Genomic DNA, 19,244 nt, shown 5'->3' with positions numbered 1-19,244 from the left:
GTAGTTTTGTGCTGTGGTGACAGAACTCATTGTACTGGATAATTTAGAAGAATGGAGATTTATTGTCCCATGGCTCTTCTGGGATACCCTCTGTCAACAATAACCGTTATATATGGCAAAGTTGTGTCCTCTTGTAAGATATCTTCTAGACACCGTGTCCTGGCCCCAGGGTAGGAGGCGTGATCCTCATAGGACCGAAGAGCAGGAGGGGGAGAGGAGAGTCAGGGCTCAGCAGGCCCTACATAAAGAGCATCCTCCTCTGATGAAGACAGGGAGCAAACCCACGTGACCCAGGCCTTCTTCAAGACCCCATGCCTCATCCAGAAAGGTTGTCAACAGAGAGGCTTCGGGGACCAGGACCAGCTGGCATACTCTCCAAAATGAAACTGAACAAACCAAAGGAAGTCTATCTGCTGATGGAGGGTCTCCCACAGGGGTTCGATGCTGCTACAATAACGAGTTTATGGCTATTTCAATGGGGCCTGTCTGCTGCCAGGGCTGAGATGCTCAGTCTGCAAGGTAGATGGGGATAGGAGACAGGAAATGTGCCTTTTCTAAGCCAGAACGGTGGGGTGGGAAGCCTTGGGCAAGGAGACAAGATCCACGATTGTTAAAAGGAAAGCTGGAAGGAGGTAGGTTGCTTTCTCCAGCTTCCCACAGCTTCTACTTTGTAGACAACATATTGATTTCAGACATAGCTGACTCCCTGGGGAATCACATCAGCCGTGTAGACAAAAGGAAGTGTTCAGAGGAGGCGAATTGGAGACCCATCATCTAACTGACTTCTTAAGGGCCTTAGGAGTCCCACACGGAAGCTTGTGAGCCAACTTACTTCAATGTATCTCCAGTAGGCGTCAGTCTGTTCAGTGCTTTCTTAGAAAATACCTATCGACATCTCAGTTAAATATTCTAGACATTATTGAGAAATGTTTAGTATCTGAAATTGCAACATATCCCCCCCCCTCTCTCTCTCTTAAGTACACACACAAGCGCACAGTAATACACAACACATTTTGCATATATCTCTAGATTGACTGCTGAACTAATTGGCAAATTGGCTTCATTTGCTTCTCCTTGTCTAGCTTGGTATGTTCTATGGCGATCTGAAAGGCTTTTGAACACATCAGTGCCTCAACCCCACTCCGTTTTAATGGGTTCAGGGTCGGAACCAGGCATCAGCCTTTTGCACAAAGTACCCAGTTAATTCCAGTGAGCAGCAAGGATGACCGTCCCCACTGTGGGGCACAGGGGCTCTGCCTTCTGCAGGAGTCAGCTTTCATCCATCCTCCCCTTCAATTTCGTGATGTATGCGCCATGCCCTGCCTGGTTCTGCTCCAGATAGATTTCACTGAGCAGTAAAAATGGAGAACAGTTGGTGAACATTTACTCAAGAAATTAAGTTTGTCATTAATACAAATGACGAGCCATCTGGATAAGCAGGGAGGTTCTGTTGCTGAAGAGAGGATTCAAGGAATGCATCGTTTTTATTATTAAACCTGGTAGTTCACTGAATGTATGAAGCGTGTGGTTTAATAAGAGCAGTATCCATGCTAATTAAATAGCTACTCAGTATTGTCCTTCACCCACTTTCGAGTCTGCTCTGAGGAGTACCTGGAGATCTAATGTGCTCTGATGGGTAGATCTCAAAATGAGAAATAAAAATTGTTTGGCATTGAAGCCAATAATCCTTTAGTTTCCTGATGCAAATTTATGATTCTAGAAACCCTGGAACCCTAACTAAAGTGCTTATTAAGGTTTCCTCTGATGGTGTTGTACACCTATACACTCTCATAAGTGCACGTGTGCATGCACGCACATACACACACGTACATACACACACACACACAGGTTTGCATACAGTGAAAAATGAAGACAGATTCATTGAGTTTTGGCAGTTTGGGTCCCTTTTGTTGTTAATGATGTATACTTTTTATGTTTCAGCTGAGTACCAATCATGAGGTAGAAGGGTTGTGTTAGTTGCCTTATTGACATTTACAGGTAGTTTTGAAGTTCATTCCCCAGAAAGACTTCTGTATTTAACTGTCCCCTGTGTTCCCAGAGCCACACGGATATAATCCAAAGTTACCCTAGTAAAATACGCCTAGTATTTGGTAACTCAGTGCCATTAGAGATAAATGGCTCACACGGATGTAATACTGGAAATTGAAGCCAAGGAGACTGGCACCAGTGTTAAGGTGGAGGTGATGGCTAAGATTATGTTTAGAGTGAAATTAATATAATAAACAAAATGCATAGGCCATGCTCAGGGAGTGAAACTTGAAGGATCCCCAGTTTTCTCCAGAAAGACCTCTTTGGACTCTTCTTCCCCAGGATTCCCAAGTCTTCCCAGGTCTAATGTCACTGTACCCCGTGTAGCAGCTACTCCTCTCTGGATACCCATCCCTCCTGTGGAAGCTCGTATCTGTTTTCTTTCTAGAGAACGCAGGAGCAAAGTCTGTTTCCCAGCTGCCAGTCAGTGATGTGATTCTCTTTCCAGTGACCTGCAGCAGGAGGGGTCACGTAGACAAGTTATTATTGTTAATATGATAGGTAGAGAGTTATATATAGAAAATATCAAATAAAGTATTAATGAATACACTTACATCAAAATAGGTATAAAATGTATGTTCATGGCCGGGCGGTGGTGGCGCACGCCTTTAATCCCAGCACTCGGGAGGCAGAGGCAGGCGGATCTCTGTGAGTTTGAGACCAGCCTGCTCTACAAGAGCTAGTTCCAGGACAGGCTCCAAAGCCACAGAGAAACCCTGTCTCGAAAAACCAAAAAAATAAAAAAAATTAAAAAAAAATGTATGTTCATGAAAATAGATTAAAAACAAACAATAAATCTGAGATATTAACAAATACAATAAGAACAAAATTTCTTATTCTAGATAGAAAACTAACACCCCAAAATTGCTCTCCTTTCTGATCACTTGGTCTTGGGTGTGAAAGAACTTCTGTAGGTTTAAAGATTGTCCGCTGCAACAGGGCCTTTGCAGCACTGTTGCCTTGTAGCCACGGGAAAGCCCAAAGAACAAGATTAGATCTCTTTAAATTTGGAATTCCTCTTCCATCACAGTCTTCCCACTACTACTCTGTCCATGACCATTGAACTTACAGAATCTTCTTTCTCTTCAAAACAGTTTAATCACGCACAAACACACACAATTGTGCATGTGTGCATAGGTGTGTGCATGTGTGTGTGCTCATGCATGCATGCACTTGGTGCACACAGCCGTCACTCACTCTCAGAGGAATTTGCAAGAATCTGTTCCCTGCTTCTACCACGGGGGTCTGGGAATTGAGCTCTGGTCTTCAGACTTGGCAGTAGGCGCCTTACCCAGCAGAGTCATCTCTCAGGCTCCTCCCCTAGAGCGTTTGGTCTCTAGTCCTTCACAATTGTATTCCGTGGGGTATATAGAAAGCTGGGGGTTTCTGGGATTTAAAGCAGAAAGCTCCTTTGATAAGAACACACTTCATGTGGTCGATTTTCTTGAATAAACACAGTCAGGTCAGGGGACACACTGAGGGCTGAAGGTGCAAGAGAAGCAGAGATTGGTGACCCAATGGGACCCATCACTCTTCCTGCAATGTGACTGCAGCAACCAGAATTGAATGGTGTGAAACCTTACAGCTGGCAAGGGGAGGCTGTGTTCAGCATGCGGGACCGCAGCAAAGCCTTCTGCACTGCGGGTGCTGTTCAGCTGGTCTATTCCCCTTGTCTTACCTTATCAAGCTCACGCCTGTCCGTCAGAGCCTCGCCAGCAACCGTAATTCCCTCGTGGTGTACCAACCCCCAGTAGGGGTTCTGGGGGAAAAGCGTTCTCTGTGGAGCTGTCCAAGTTGGTGTCTGATAAATCCCCGCTCTGAAAGGAGCAAGCTGTGCTTGCCACGTCCATTTTAATTACAAAAAAGAGAAATGTTTGTGAAAGTAGCCAGTGGAGAAGGAGAACTGAAATTTTCAGTTATTCCACCTTATTTCAAAAACTCATTTTGTTGTGTTTCCTCCACTCAGAATGTCGTTTAAGTCCCTTAATACTGAGGCAATTTTGTTACTGAGAAATATAAGTGATATATAAAATTATTAGAACTTAGCATGCAGTGCTTACCTTAAGTGCACGAAAGAGAAATTATCCGTTCTGTGGAATGGAACCACTAGATGGTATTTGTTTTAATTGTAGGATCTGAATGTGTTTAGGAAGCAGATGGGAGGGGGGGAAGGGGTCTGTGAGACCAAAGGGCATAGCCCTGCAGGAGGTATGCTATAGGCAAAGCAGGGGTGAGGTGGGGAGCTGGAGAGCGCCTGGGGAGAGTGTCAGAAGGAAGGGCCCGAGGAGAAGAGGTGAAGAGGGGCCAAAGCCAAAGACGGGAGATGTGACCAAAGGGGTGGACATCTGGCATATGTCACTGGGGCTCCAACAACATGGCTGCTGAGAACTGAGCATTTGACTTGGAGATGTGGCATTTCTGGATACGTCCAAAAAACAGTGTTTGTAGAACCAAGACGTATCAAGGGAAGAGAAGTGAATTTCACTTAATAAGCAAGGACAGGTCTTTGTGTTTTTCAGTGTAGTTTTTAATGTAAAAGGAGGCTGTGGTCACCTGCACACGACCTCCACAAAATCCAGCTAGTGAAAAAATCCACCGCAGGACAGCTGTCCTCCCCTAGCCGAGGAGCTATTGGCAGCTGATGGCTGATGGAGAAGAGAAGGTCTCTTTTCTTTGGGGGTGGCTGCTGGTAGGTTGCCTGTGCCCTCGGGCATAGCTCTACGTGCTTGTACATATGGTCTAATTAGACTCGATGTGTTATATAAAGGGGGGGGGGGAAGGGAACTGAAGCCATGAAACTGGGACATGTTGGATGACTCAGTGAGGTGTGGATATGACCAAGGCACCCTGTGCACATGTATGAAAAATTTAAAGGAGAAAAAGGTAGATATTAAAATAAATAAAAATAAATGAGAAAGTACCTGGAAGAAAAATGATATTTTATTTTAATTTAAATTGCTTGTTTTGCACGCGACATGGCCGCTGCCCTAATGAACTCATAGGATCTATGGCTACTACACAAGACCTGTCAAAATTGCATCATGGGTGGGGGAAGGGCTGGTGTGGCCCTCCCTAACCAGCTAGAGGCAGCTCATGGTTGGTGGGAGTGGGGAGCCCATAGTTCTCAGTGTTGTAGCAACTGGTGAGTTGCCCCTTGCTTCAGCTGCCCTCACCCAGGCTGAAGAGAAACCCTAATTAAAATGGCGCTTGATTTCCAGAAAGACAGACTGGAAGAAGAAAGGGTTCATGGGAAGAGAGGAAGGGAGGGCGTGGACGGGGGGTACGAGGGGGTGATGAGGTTGGTGTACCCAGATACGGCGTGTGAGTGAGGAGGTATGTGGAAGAATAAATAAACATTTAAGATAAAGAAAAAATTTAACTGAGAAATAAGATTCTTTTCCTCTAGGGACCGTCTTCAGGAAACGCGAAAGAGGATTTTTGACAGGTGTATCCAATTAAGAACACTATTGGTGTAACGAATCCCTTAGTCTAGATGTAACTTCCAGAGGAAGTCTATGTCCATGCCGCTAACCTACCGCCAATATGTAACCAATATGTAGCCAATATGTAAACCAATATGTAGCCAATATGTAACCAATATGTAACCAATATGTAGCCAATATGTAAACCAGCGCAGGGCATGCAAGAGGCCATGCAAGGCCCCACAGCACAAAGGGCTTTTAGCGGCCAGGTTGTCCTCCAGAGCCCAATACGTCTACCTTTCAGGAATGGTTTTCCTTTTGTTCTTAAGTGCTTGAGACTCGGTTTGTACGTGGGCACCGTTGTTACATTTCTTATGTTTAACGTGCCCACCGCATGCTGAACACCGGGACAAGGATGACCTCAGAAGTGACTAAGCGAAGCTGACTTCTAGGGCCAGAACTCCGGAGTCATCCTGATGGACCTCTTGTTCTCTGTGTCCCTGGGGGCGACACCGCACCGTGAACAAGTGGCTCTGCATGGCGGCCTGTGTTATCTGCTGTTTTGTTCTCTTCCCCGAAACAGCTCTGTGTCAACCTGACCAACGAGAAGATGCATTACTATATCCAAGAAGTGCTTTTCCTGCAAGAGCAGGCAGAGTGTGTACAGGAGGGAGTTGCCATGGAAACTGCCTATTCTCCTGGTAACCAGGCTGGAGTTTTGGATTTCTTCTTCCAGGTACTTACATAACATAATTAGATACTTAACAGGATGCGTGCATTCAGGTACACTGGAGAGAGAATTTTCTTTCTGAAGGCCTTGCTTGTGAGGCAGCCTTATATATAAGACTCTGCAATGCCTTTATAGTCCCCCAGCTGTCTTTTGAGGAGCATGAATTACCCTTGCCCGAAGGGGCAGTGGAAAACTCACCGCTTCATTCAAAGGACAAGAACTATCAGAGCTGCATGATATAAGGACAATTCGCCCGTTTTATTTATCAAACCTAAAAGTCTCTTTTATAAAGTTGCAAGAGGCCAGTGTACAAAATGGATTCCGTAAGCTAATATATGAGGCCTGTGACACCATGAAATAGATTGATTACATGTTTTGTATTGGTCTTCAGGGGTTCTAAAACTTAAATTCTGAAAGGTTGGCAGAAAAAAGTATATACACAAAATAACCTCTGGTTAAGTTAATCTTTGGTTAATATTGAGCCTGAGGGCATCAGTGTGGTTTACATTCATCCTTTCATCTCTGCATAAAGAGAAAAACTTTGACTCAGTATCTCTATTGTATAAGTAAGATCTATTATGTGAGACAGCAAGATGATTCGGTGAAAAAGGAGCTTGTTGCTAAGGCTGATGATCTAGATTACGATCCCGGGCATACTTGAGGGAAGGAGACAGCCAACTCCTTCAGATTGTCCTCAGACCTCCGCATGAATACTCTGGCATGTAAACATGCGTGCACGAACACACACACACACACACACACGCACGCACAATGGGGGGATAATAAAAACATGTGATAAACTGTTTTTATCAAGCATGTCAACAGCAACTTGTGTTTGCCCGAGATGCTCTGTGGAGTCAGCCATTGCATCTAAACGCTTGATCGTGTTTCAGACAGACACCGTCCAGTTATTTGGAAAGCTCAGCCCTTCACTTTCTGCCTTCTGTCTCTACAAAAGTGGATTACTTATCTATTACTTATCATGCGTGTTTTTCTAGCACTGTGCTGTGCTCCTTACTCTTGCTACCAAACTGTCGGAAATAAGAGTTATATCTGAGATAATCCAAGGTGTCAGAGCCAGTGCACAACCACGGGCAAACACGGGTGTGTGCTGGAAAGCTAGACACTCACGTTCTGAGTGGCTGTGTGATCATACTAGATCAGGGCGTGCATCTGAGTGGCTGTGTGAATATATTAGAACTGGAGGGCGTGCATCAAGGACACCAGGTGGAGTAGCAGAAGCAAACTTCTGACTTGTGCTGACTTTCAGAAACCATTGGGATTCTTCTCCTTATTGGATGAGGAGAGTCAAGTGATCTGGTCAGTGGAGCCAAATCTTCCCAGAAAGCTGCAGAGTCTCCTGGAGTCATCAAATACAAACACAGTGTATTCTCCTATGAAGGATGGCAATGGAAATGTGGCTGTCAAAGGTCAAGGCCCAGCCTTCACGGTCATGCACTACGCAGGAAGGGTGAGTGGAAAGACCATGTGGTGTGCCCTGTGTACCTGTGTACCACGTGATGTGCCCTGTGTACTGGTGTACCATGTGATGTGCCCTGTGTACCTGTGTATCACGTGATGTGCCCTGTGTACTGGTGTACCACGTGATGTGCCCTGTGTACTGACATACAGTGTGATGTGCCCTGTGTACTGACATACAGTGTGATGTGCCATGTGTACCTGTGTATCACGTGATGTGCCCTGTGTACTGGTGTACCACGTGATGTGCCCTGTGTACTGACGTACAGTGTGAGGTGCCCTGTGTACTGGTGTACCATGTGATGTATCCTGTGTGCTGACATACAGTGTGATGTGCCCTGTGTACCTGTGTATCACGTGATGTGCCCTGTGTACTGGTGTACCAGCTGATGTGCCCTGTGTACTGGTGTACTACGTGATGTGCCCTGTGTACTGACATACAGTGTGATGTGCCCTGTGTGCTGGTGTACCAGCTGATGTGCCCTGTGTACTGGTGTACCAGCTGATGTGCCCTGTGTACTGGTGTACTACGTGATGTGCCCTGTGTACTGACATACAGTGTGATGTGTCCTGTGTGCTGGTGTACCAGCTGATATGCCCTGTGTACTGGTGTACCAGCTGATGTGCCCTGTGTACTGGTGTACAGAGGGATGCAACCTTTAGAGCACAGGATTGCATGATATGCCATTAGACACTCAGAAGCCACATGAACAGCCCACAGTCATTAGCTTTTGCAAACTCTTTGCCTTTGGTTTGATTCTGAGGTGACATCTCAGAACAGTGTGTGCTTAGCAGGCTAACTGTCTCACTGTGTATACAGACTTTCATTAATATGAGACAAGCTCCAGGGTCCGCATAAAAAGCTTTGTTCCACACTTTAGAGGTATTTTTTCCACATGAATTTTGGGCCACTGAGTGTGCTTGGCCTGAACGTGGGCTTAATTTTGAATATGTTTCTCAGAGCCTAAGACAGCAAGCCCGCTGACCTCGGAGTCTAATGTTGAATATGTTTCTCAGAGCCTAAGACAGCAAGCCCGCTGACCTCGGAGTCTAACGCCTGCCTGGAGTGGTGTGCCCAACACTCTCTTGTCATCTCGTGTTAGAATGCCCCAGACCAGGGCATCTTTGCCCCATGACTTACCTATTGTAACTCCCTCATGCGCGTCTTCTCTCTAGGCCATGTGTTCTAGTCCTCTGTCTTCTTGAGTCCCTGACACTGCCATAAACTCCTTCCCAGGCAGACTTGAAATACCCTTCCAGTATATTTAACAACACCTACCCACCTCTTAATTAAATCCTCTCTATTTTTTCTATACGCAACTCTTTTTGTTGTTGACGTCTTCCACTTTTCAAATATGACCACATACACATACACTTTGAGCTCCCCACTTAGTGAAAATGAGGGGACTCATCTAGGCCTCCCAGTTCATCTCTTCCCTTGTTTACGGAGACTCCACTCTCCACCGGAAGAGGATGAGAGATGAGCCAGGAATATGCACATACCAAGCAGTGCGATGGCAGAACACAAAGTCACAAAAATGGATACGCTGCTGCTACCAGCCTAATACTGAATAAGGAAGCAATTATCTGGCTCAGCAAAGCATAGCGCTCTTCTCCAGAGGAGCTGACTAACTTCGAAGGGGAGATATCCCACTGGGGACTTGGACTCTGGAAATGCAGTCAGTATACGGCACTGAACTCAGTTGCATAGGACAGAATCTGCTCTCATTGTCTGGGCAGAAAGCAACTCGGCTTAGGAAAAGAACTTTGAGAGAGTCTAAGTTGAAAATCGCAGGGGTGCTCTTAAGGTACGCTGCCATGAGACCAAGCTGCCTTCTGCCACTGCATGTGCCAAACAGCAGCAAGCCCTCCCTCGTGCTCAGCATCAAAGAAGCAGGGACTGAACCCAGCACTCACCACAGCAAAAAGAAGCTTGTGTGTGGTGGGCTCACCAGGCAAAATGTTTGAAAGCACAGAGGTGTAGCTACATCACTTCTGCCTTCTAAGGCAGGACAGCAGTGTTGGACAGGCAGAAGCCAGAGGACAGTGAACTCCATGGTGCCAAGTAGTCTGAGAAAGAGATCGTCCCCCAACACTGCAGCTGGGGAAATCAGTATGGGTGAGAGGGCAGGGTGTCCCCCACACCCACCCACTTATTTGGGAAAGAGTACAAATTTCATTGCATGAGGAAAGACCGGCGTTAGTTGGTTTCGGCTAACCCACCGTCAGTTGTGTGTGCCCTCTGGTGGCTTTATCCTTTTGACTCCTAGCATATTTTCAGACTGGAGAGAAGATGAAGCAGTCATAACTGGGGAGGTAATGCTAGACAGACTGGGGGAGAGGCAGAGCAGGCTCTTCAATGATTGGCCAGCATCCACATTTGAGCATGAGTAAAGAATAAGGAAGTGTCATTCATAGGAAGAGGACAGAAGAGAGGTCAGAGAAGAGATGCTCAAAGCTAGGGGTCAGAGCCCAGCAGGACCCCATAGTCGTCATGTGGCTGAGAAACAGGGAGTATACTGTGTCAGCCCCACACACGTACTCCTGGAGAAGGGAGCTGTGGACACGCCCAGGTTCAGCGGTTCTAAACCGGCTGCGTGGAGTTTAATGCAAACACTAATTGGATGTCAGAAGGAAACAAATTCATGTTTAGAATCCAACCTTAGAACACCAGAAGGAAAAACAGCTGTGGGCAAGAGAAGGAAGGCCCTCAGACCCCAGAGAGGAGAGTAGGAGCCCACCAGATGAGGTGGTGGTGCGGCGTAAGAGGCCCCTGTGAGGAGTGGACTAGTGTCGTTAGATGCTTGAAGAGGCTTGTGGGACATGGAAAGAAATTGATGAACGATTCTGTATCTTGATCTCTGAACTGTTACTAATTTTTATTTCTCCTTGGCTTTTTCAAAGTCCTTACAATTAGAGGGATGTTCTAGTGTTGTCTTTAGATGTTTTTTAAAACTCTGACTTCACATTCTACATTTTCTGAATTGTGGAGAAAAAAAATGTACAAAGTTTTAGTCGGGTATCATGACTTATTATAATTTAGGAAATTATTTTCTCAAGACCTTCCTAGCAGCTCTGTCAGGCACATATTCGAATGTTCTTCTTTATGAGTCTATTGTATTGTGCCATAAAGACAAAGCAGTCCCATAAAAAGGGCTGACTGCATGAAAAATCAGCAACAATGTGGTCCGAAATCATAGCTGGATTATTTCGAGTTCAGTTGTAATTATATATTTTTCTGAGCACCTAATATCATTTCAATTTTAATTTTGTTTTTGAAAATTTAAGGGGAAAACAACCGACAGTTTAATGTAATAGGGAATTATTCAGCGAGTTCTTGGAGAAATTAAAGAACACGGGGACAGCCCGATGATTAATTGGTACAGCGCCAAAGCCCCTGCAGAATCATGCATTTTCCATTGAAAGCAGTTTTGTCTTTTAAGAGCATTTTCCATAATTGGAGTCGATTTTTGTGGCTTTACAGAAATCTTTCATTTCGGTGAGATGTACTAAGGAGTTGTAGCCAAAGGACTCCCCAAGGACTCGCTCTGCGGATAGTGTAGATGCTATGTGATTTGCAACAATGTGTCAGTCCATATGGCTTCTGCTTCGGCAGATGTAGCCACGTGTGCTTGCATGGTGAACTGTTGCATTGGAAAACAAAAGGGACATTCTACCTTTTTGTTCCTTAAGGGGTATGGGAGACATTAACCCACCCGCAGCAGGTACTGTTCATGACCTTTGACTCCAGAGTTGCCTCCCATGGAGAGAGTCCAATGAACCCATGTATTTTTGAACGTCTTGGTAGCATCTTATTGACCAGGTGAACGGCATGAAATATCTTCCATCACTCTGCCCTTCCTGCAGCGCTTACTTGCTATGTTAGTGAGAATCCGCTGTGCCGGCTGTACCCTATGAGAAGGAGTGTCGTTACCGCAGAGGCAGACACTCGCATTGCTCCCTTGTCCCCACCTGGGTGAGCTCTGGGTGGACTCACCCAGTGAGAACTCTAAAGAAGAGCCTCCACCCTGCTTCAGAAGCTTGTTTGAGGCGGAAGCTCGGAGGTCCTTTTAGAAATGTTTAAGCACCATTATCTGAATTACATCTGAAGATCCTTCCTAAACACATCTGAATGTTTCATTACCCCTAGGAGCATAGTGCAGCTTGCAATCTCCATTACAGAGATATTTTAAAGGGAACAGGGAGAGGCTGTGCATGAAATATTAACAAGATCTCATTAATGAGCACACGTTTGAATTAAAGAAGGCTTTGGGGGCTTGAGCTTGGCTTCTTTTTGTTTATTTGTTTTAGCCAATTTTAAATCATATATGAAGTTACCTGGTTTAGGGCTTGCTCTAACCTGGTGATTTAAATGACAGATAAGCATTAAATCCACAAGTGTGTCTGAGTTTATTGGCTGTTAAAATTAAGGATCTTGAAGAAAAGAAGAATTACGGCTTGACAATGTCAGCTCTTAGGAGAGTGGAATCTCCACTCCATTAGAATGATTCTAAACTAACTCTTGTCGGAAATTGTGCTTTAAAGCTCCTCAATTTTGATGTGAGAAAAGCGAGTTATAAAGTGATCTGAGGCTAAAGGTAAAGATTGAATTAATAAAATTTAAGTAAAAATTCAGTTGTGAAATACACATCCCACACTCTTATGATGGGATCCTCTTGCATGCAAGCTGTCTATACAGCCTTGCTCAGAACAGAGGGCTCAGGCTGTGTCTCACAGTGTAAGAATACCTGAGATCAGGTAATCGAACTTCAAGAACTCCAATGGTAGTGCCCAGAGAGGACTGGGGAGTCATGTTATCCCAACTGTCCACGGTTAGAGCCATCCAGGCTGCAAGCAAATAAGACATGAGCCTTCCAGGCAGAGGGAGGAGGGCCAGAAAGCTCCCAGAGCTCCAACCGCCTTCTCTCTTCAGAACCACCTGAGGTTAGACTCCTTTCATTTCCAGCCACTCAGTCTGTGTTTAGTTTTGTGGCAGCAGCCTCAGGAAGAGAAGACAAGTCTACATTGTTTCATAGGAGTTTGCATGCGAGAAAAGGGAAACACATTAAAGCATGAAACATTGTAGAGTTTCTTCCTAACTCTTGCACTTCTCAATCTCTTTGTCTCCTGTGGTTTTCCTCACTTGGAAATTCCACGCCCTCCACCCTAGATCTGGGCCATCTCTCTGAACATGGGGTTCCTGACCTAATCTGTGCTACTTTCAACTTGCTGTGCTGTCAGTGATCAGTAATGATGCCTGATGCTTGCATCATGACCACATCCGTGCATGTAAACAATTCTGTGTTGGTTTTTCTCTAAGTAGGCCTTTGGTGAAGGTGGATGATTCATCAAGATCTTCCATTGACGGGTGAAGTTAGGTCTGTTGCTACAGAAGCCCAGAAACTGGGTGGCTTCACCCTGCAGGTATACCGTCTTTCCAGTAATGTAAGATGGAAGTTCAAATTCCAGCATCTGCAGATCCCTCCTGGTCTCTATACAAACCGGATGTAGTCAGTCCCTGACTTGGGAATGCATTATTCTTAACACTGCCACTCCATGTGCCGCATGTCCTTTCCTCTTTCATAAGCATTGTAGGTCCACCCTAGTATAACATGACCCCTTCTGAGTCCAAAGAATTACACATGTGAGAGAAATTGCAAATGAAGATCTGTAATCCCCGGTGGATATGAATTTGGGAATGAGCGACAGTTGCTGGTAGGTGGCAGGCTCTTGTCTTATTTCACACATCCCCATGGCTTTTCCTCCCCTCCACCTACTAGGTCGGCGCGCTCAAAGCTTTATCATCTACACTTTACAGAATCCATGGTGTAAAGGAAAATGAAGAGGCGTTAGTCCACATCAGCGAAGTTTGAGTTTTATCCCATAGCTATATGACTGAAGACAAGGCCCCTCAGTTGTACACCCCTGAAGTTTATAACTGAGGGAAATATGATCTAGAATCTCACAGTTTCCTGAGGGTGTGGAGTATTAGACTGGCAGACATGCAGGAATGATTATATTTACACATTCCCTTACACAGACATGTCCGTCATATCTCCTGCCACAGTAGTTGAAGGCCTGCAGTGTATACAGGCCACAAGGTTAATAAAAAATTTGAATGGATAACCTGAGAGATCCAAACTAAGTTGAGTGGTCAGTCGGGGTTTGCCATTTCTTTGTCCAGATGAGAATATCGGTGGGCCAATGAACTCATTCGAGTTAAGTGGTAAAATATCCCTGATGGGTTTGTAAATCCTTATAGCTCATAAATGTGCATTTGTTATACAGAAGAAGTTCAGGAACACACGTTGGAATACTTGGTGTTTTCCTAACACAAGTTGATCAGTGTTAGGGCAGCTGTAACCACTCTTGGGTGTATTATGATCTCTTACTGTTTTTCCACCGCATTTTATAGACTTCCGTGAAAGATAAGTGGAGACAATTCAGTAATTTTTCCATCTATGGACGTCATAACACAGCACTAGGAGAGGAAATGTGCAGATGACTGTCCTAACTTCTGTTGATGCGGCGTTCTCTTTCTCACTGACTAGACAGGTCCCGGATAGTAGCTATCCCTCAATTAAAAAGAACTCTGCGGAACCGTCAGATTCCTTAGCATTTAGATATATAACGAATATTGCGAGAGAGCCCACAGGTGTTTGAGACTTCACTGTGCATTCAAAGAGAGCCTTTAAATGCGATTTCCCTTAAGAAAATTAAAACCTTGCAATCTGTGTAGGTACTCTGCTTTGCGAGTTTATGGAGGGATAAAAGTTTATAGTCCCCTGCTGCAGTGCACTTCTGGTTTGAGAGCATGCAGCAGGATTCTTCCCCCACCTCCTAGACCCACAGCCATGAGGAAGGAGTTGTCAGGCCCAGATCAGTACCGTTCCTTGTGATTTCCGCAGGCTGCTGCAGGGATCTGTTACTAACACATTGCTGAGGGGCGTGGAGTGAGGATAAGAATGTTTTACTGAAACACGGGCCGTCCATAAGACACATGAATGCTTTTATTTTCCACACAAAGGACATGCCCCCACCCACTGAATAAGCTGAGTTTGAAAATGGGCCCTTGTTTAGAATCATGCCGCCACCCAGCTCTCCCTGCATAGGAAAATCTTTACCCCGCTGATAATTCTAGAATGTGCTTGGTGGCATAATGCTTAAAATAAACCTCTGCACTCTTGGCCTGTCGACACGGGCAGTGCATGGGGACGCCCTCGACCTGTTCAGCCTTGAGGATGCACCTGTGTCAGAAGTGACATTTATAGCTTCTGCCCTGGCCTTTATCTCTGAAGATTTGTTGGAGGCACAGTGTACCCAGGAAGACTCTGGAAGTGAGCCTGTAAATCAAATGACAAAGCAGACAGACAAATCGATGGGCGCCTTCTTTTTTTGTTGCTTTTGTTTTCCCCCCTTTTTCTCCAGGCAGAATCCCCAGACACAACAATCAACTCTGTCTGGTCTCAGCCAAACTGATGCTATTAAAGGTTGTTTGATGAAAGCGTTTGGACCCACGTGGAAAGAGCTTAGTTTACAATCTGTACTTGGTCCCTTCTTGGGCAGGTGTTTACAAAAATAAAAATTAGCCTCAGCAGGGCCCTGGTGTCTCTTCCTACATCAGTTTTTCCTTTGAAGGTTGTCCTGGCAGGTGAATTTCTCTCTCTCTCTCTCTCTCTCTAATGGCATGTACAGTGACTCCTGCACTCTTTTTATTTCTAAGTTCAGTGCCTCCTCTTACAGAAAGCTGTAAATATGAAACTTTGAATCTCCTAAAATATTGGCATTTTCCTTTTAATGAACTATATTCATTAATTTCAGTTGCCTCAAATGTAACACCCAAACATCTTGGTGTTGAGATAATGACTCTTCATGTTTCTGAGTTTTTCCAGCACCTGTCATTAATCAGAACCAAAAGGAAATACCAAAAGCTATTGGGAGAAATCACTTCTTGGAAAAATAATAGAGCCTGTCTTTTCCATTACTTTTCTCGATGTGGTGACCAAAGAGCTGACAAGAACTGACTTCAGAGAAGAGAGGTTGATTTGAACTCATTACATGAGGGTGCAGTTGCTCATGCTTTTGAAAGTGGGATAGCCATAGGGCCACGTAAGCATGGTGGTGGGAGCTGGCTGACCTCCAAGTGGACCGGGAAGTAGAGAGAGAACAGGAAATGTGGGCAGATATTACACCCCAAGCCCTGACCCAGACAGGCAGTCCTTTCTCTCTAACTATGCCCCACCTCCCTAAACTGTCCCATCAGCTGGGTGCTTGGCATTCAGACCGATGAGCCCGTGCAGGGTGTTGCCTGTGCAAGCCTGCATGTTCTGCTTTACTTTAGGAGACAAACAGGACAAAGTCACCAGCCCACAAGGATCAAGGTCCTTGGGACAGACTGGGTAGAAAGCTGCAGCCAGGCGTGGAAAATTATCAGACACATTTGTGTTTCCTGACAATGATCGTTTATTTATTTTGCTAGACCAATCCTCACATATATTCAGATGTGATATATTGAATTCACAAGGATGTCTGCAAAGTTCTGCATTTTTATCATCTGTTAATCCTAGCCACTTCTCGGAGGATATTTTCCATCTTGTAAATAACAGGATGCAGGAAGGGACTGGAAGCATGGGGGATGTGCAGATTTACCTCTGTTCCATAAATATTGATGATCTTCTGAGTGCCAAGCCAGTGCGCACTTATAACTCTGTCCTGGGAAGATGACTGCCCAGATATGTGATACCCTGTCTCTCTTAGGAGCTCCGGACCCTCACAGAGCTCACTGCAACCTTCCAAATACTCACTTTCTCTCAGCTCGTTCTGAAAACAAAATCAATTTGAAAACAATTTCGATATCATACCACTTTTAAATTTTAGTGAAATAAGAAGCCTAAGGACACACTGAATGTCACTCATCCAAATGCATTTTCAGTTTCAGATTTTGAAATTGCTCATAGTATTTGCTAGTTGAGATACTGTAATATCAAAATTCAAAATCTAAAATACTTCATTTTTTCCTATATTGACTAGCAGTGAGTCTCTGTGTTAATTGCTAACTACAAAAGAAGAATTTTATCTCATGAGGACTGAGTGATGCCCTGATTTATGGGTATAGCAATATGAGTTATTTTACTGTTATTTCCATTTACCAGAATAATAGTGGCAGGTTTTCCCCCTAAACTCATGGTCTATCTAGTCTCAGGTTCATGTCCTAATTAACAGTACCAGGTATAAATTCCATCTAGTGCAGTAGACCTTATATAGTTAGAACATGGTTATTTACTTCCATAACATTTGTGCTTCCATTATAACTTACTAGTCAATAGTGGGGCCTTAATTATTGTAACTCATAGAATTCATCCTGGGTGAGACCAGTAAATACCCTTCTACCCCCGTAGCATACATAGCACCGTCCAGCTCTATGAAAGCTGGCCAGTAGAGATGGAGCTTCAAGGTGAATAGCAGCATGATTCTTCCATGTTCTGACTTAAATATGTCTTCAGCTATAAGGTCTTACTGTCAAGCTCTAGAGGGTAACCAGGAATGATGGCAACAGTCCTTATTGACCAACGTCCCAAGAGATTCCAAAAGAGGCAGGCCATTCCTGCCACTGACCTTTCGCATCTGGGTGAGGATGAGCACCTTGGTGACAGTAATTGTCTGTAAATGAATAAAGGGTTGTTTTTCCTCAAAGGAGTAACAGCTACACCTAGCGCATCTACCTGCTTCTCCTGTCTGTTCACACAGCTCACCAGGAGCAGACAGAAGCTGTTGGCTTTTCTAGATGCTTCACCATAGCTCACAAGCTGCTCTTTTTACCAACCTGTCCCTAAGTTTGTTTCCGCTGAGTAGAAAGTAACCTCTGCTTTCCATGGTACAAGCCAGCTGTTCTAGATGACTTTAGAGTTCTTCTTCTCCATGGTGAGGCCATCAAGGCTTCATTTCATTCTCCTGCTTGCCTGTTAAAGTACATTCAGAAAGTGCAGGCCTCCCTGTAGCTGGATAAGGATGTGGGGCTCCAGTGGTATAGCTCGTCCCTCCTTGGTCATTGACACTCTTTGCATTGGTTTTCACTCGCGGACCTAAGTTTGATTTGTCATAATCAAACGGCAAACATTCATGAAAGCTAGGTTGCTCCAATATCTCAAGTGCTGAAGTGCTTGTGACAGTCTGGCATCTCCTTTAAATCGATTTCCCTGACATGCTCCCTTTTCTGCAGATGGTCTTCTATGGTCACAGTGGGGCTCCTGCACCCCAACCTTCAGACAGCCCAAATAAACTTGTATTTCTGTATTGTTAGCTCTCTGGTGGTCAGGGTTGACTCTAGGCAATAGCTATGGTACATAGTTCCACAATAAACATGGGAGTACACGGATCTTTTTGGTGTAGTGCTTTCAAAGCTTATAGATATACGCATAGTAATGGAATCAATGTATCAGAGAATGGATCTATCTTTAGCTTTGGGGGGGGACTTTCCATCCTGATTTCCATTCTACCTATCCTAATTTACATTCCTACCAACAGGGAGCAAAGGGTCTGTCTCAGTTTCTTGGTGAGTATGTAGGACTTTCTGTATTTTTGAGTTGTTCTAACTAGGGTGAGATGGTGTCACAACTGTGGATTGATTTTCATGTATCCAGTGTAAGTAAGATTGAACTATTTTTGTATTTGTTTAATACGGCTTCTCTTTCATGATATTAAACCAGTGACTGCTCTAATATTGGGCACAAAATTAGATTGAGAGTAATTAAAAACTCACATATACACCTATATGTATATTAAATACAGTACGGACAGAGGACTTTGTGCATATACACCCATATACACAGGCAAAACTAAAACATGGACCTTGACAGCAATGCATGTCAGTCTTCCAAGCTCTAACATGACATGTCCTTGCATGCCTAAGCTGTCACTGCAGGGGACTTTATAGAGGAACTTCTAACTGTCAGCACTTCAACCACATGGAAACGCCACTCTCCAGCTTGGGAACATTTTAATTACATAATAACATGATTATCAACATGTTGACTTACACAGCAGAGCTCATGTAAGGCTCCAGGACAATGATCAAAATTTCACCTGGTGTCTTGTCTTACGTCTGTTGTGGGGACTCTCCCTGTGAGTGAGGGTAACAGTGAAGGAAATGAAGACAGCTGAGGACTGAGCAGAGAGTCTACTTATGAAACCAAAGACTCTTCTAGGAGCCTAGTGTGGCCGTGCCAGTGCTCAGAGGGGCCCATCCATCCTAGTCCTGATTGTGGCTGGCACTGAGGACCCTTGTGGCAGAATTAATCCAACATCTGCAGCTGGTGGTCCTTGCTGTTTCTTCTTTCCTCCTTTTGTTGCGGCCCCTCTGCCCATATGATTGAATTCAGGAGATGGCTGGGACCTCTCACCAGGCAGGTTCTCTGGAGTGTCATCTCTTTCTGTGACCTCGTCCCTCACCCTTCCTGAACCCTGCTTTCATGTTCACCTTCAAGAGACCCATCATTTTTGCTCAAGCATTTGGTTGTTCCAACTACACCATCAGCTTTGCTTTTCTGTGACCTACACAGTTGGTG

At 44.7% G+C, this 19,244-nt stretch overlaps 1 protein-coding gene across 1 annotated transcript in view; it reads left to right on the top strand.

Annotated features, from left to right (window-relative positions):
- The window catches only part of Myo16 (myosin XVI), a 351,974-nt gene that overhangs the window by 190,567 nt on the left and 142,163 nt on the right, over nt 1-19,244 (top strand). Inside the window, exons 22-23 of the mRNA XM_038326520.1 lie at nt 6,055-6,207; nt 7,472-7,672. Coding sequence (XP_038182448.1) covers nt 6,055-6,207; nt 7,472-7,672 — 354 coding nt within the window. The remainder of the gene's footprint in view (nt 1-6,054; nt 6,208-7,471; nt 7,673-19,244) is intronic.

The sequence above is a fragment of the Arvicola amphibius genome, chromosome 4 (assembly GCF_903992535.2).
Source record: "Arvicola amphibius chromosome 4, mArvAmp1.2, whole genome shotgun sequence".
Lineage (NCBI taxonomy): Eukaryota > Metazoa > Chordata > Mammalia > Rodentia > Cricetidae > Arvicola > Arvicola amphibius.
Note: the sequence above shows the minus strand (reverse complement) of the source record. Positions and strands in the feature narration are given on the sequence as shown.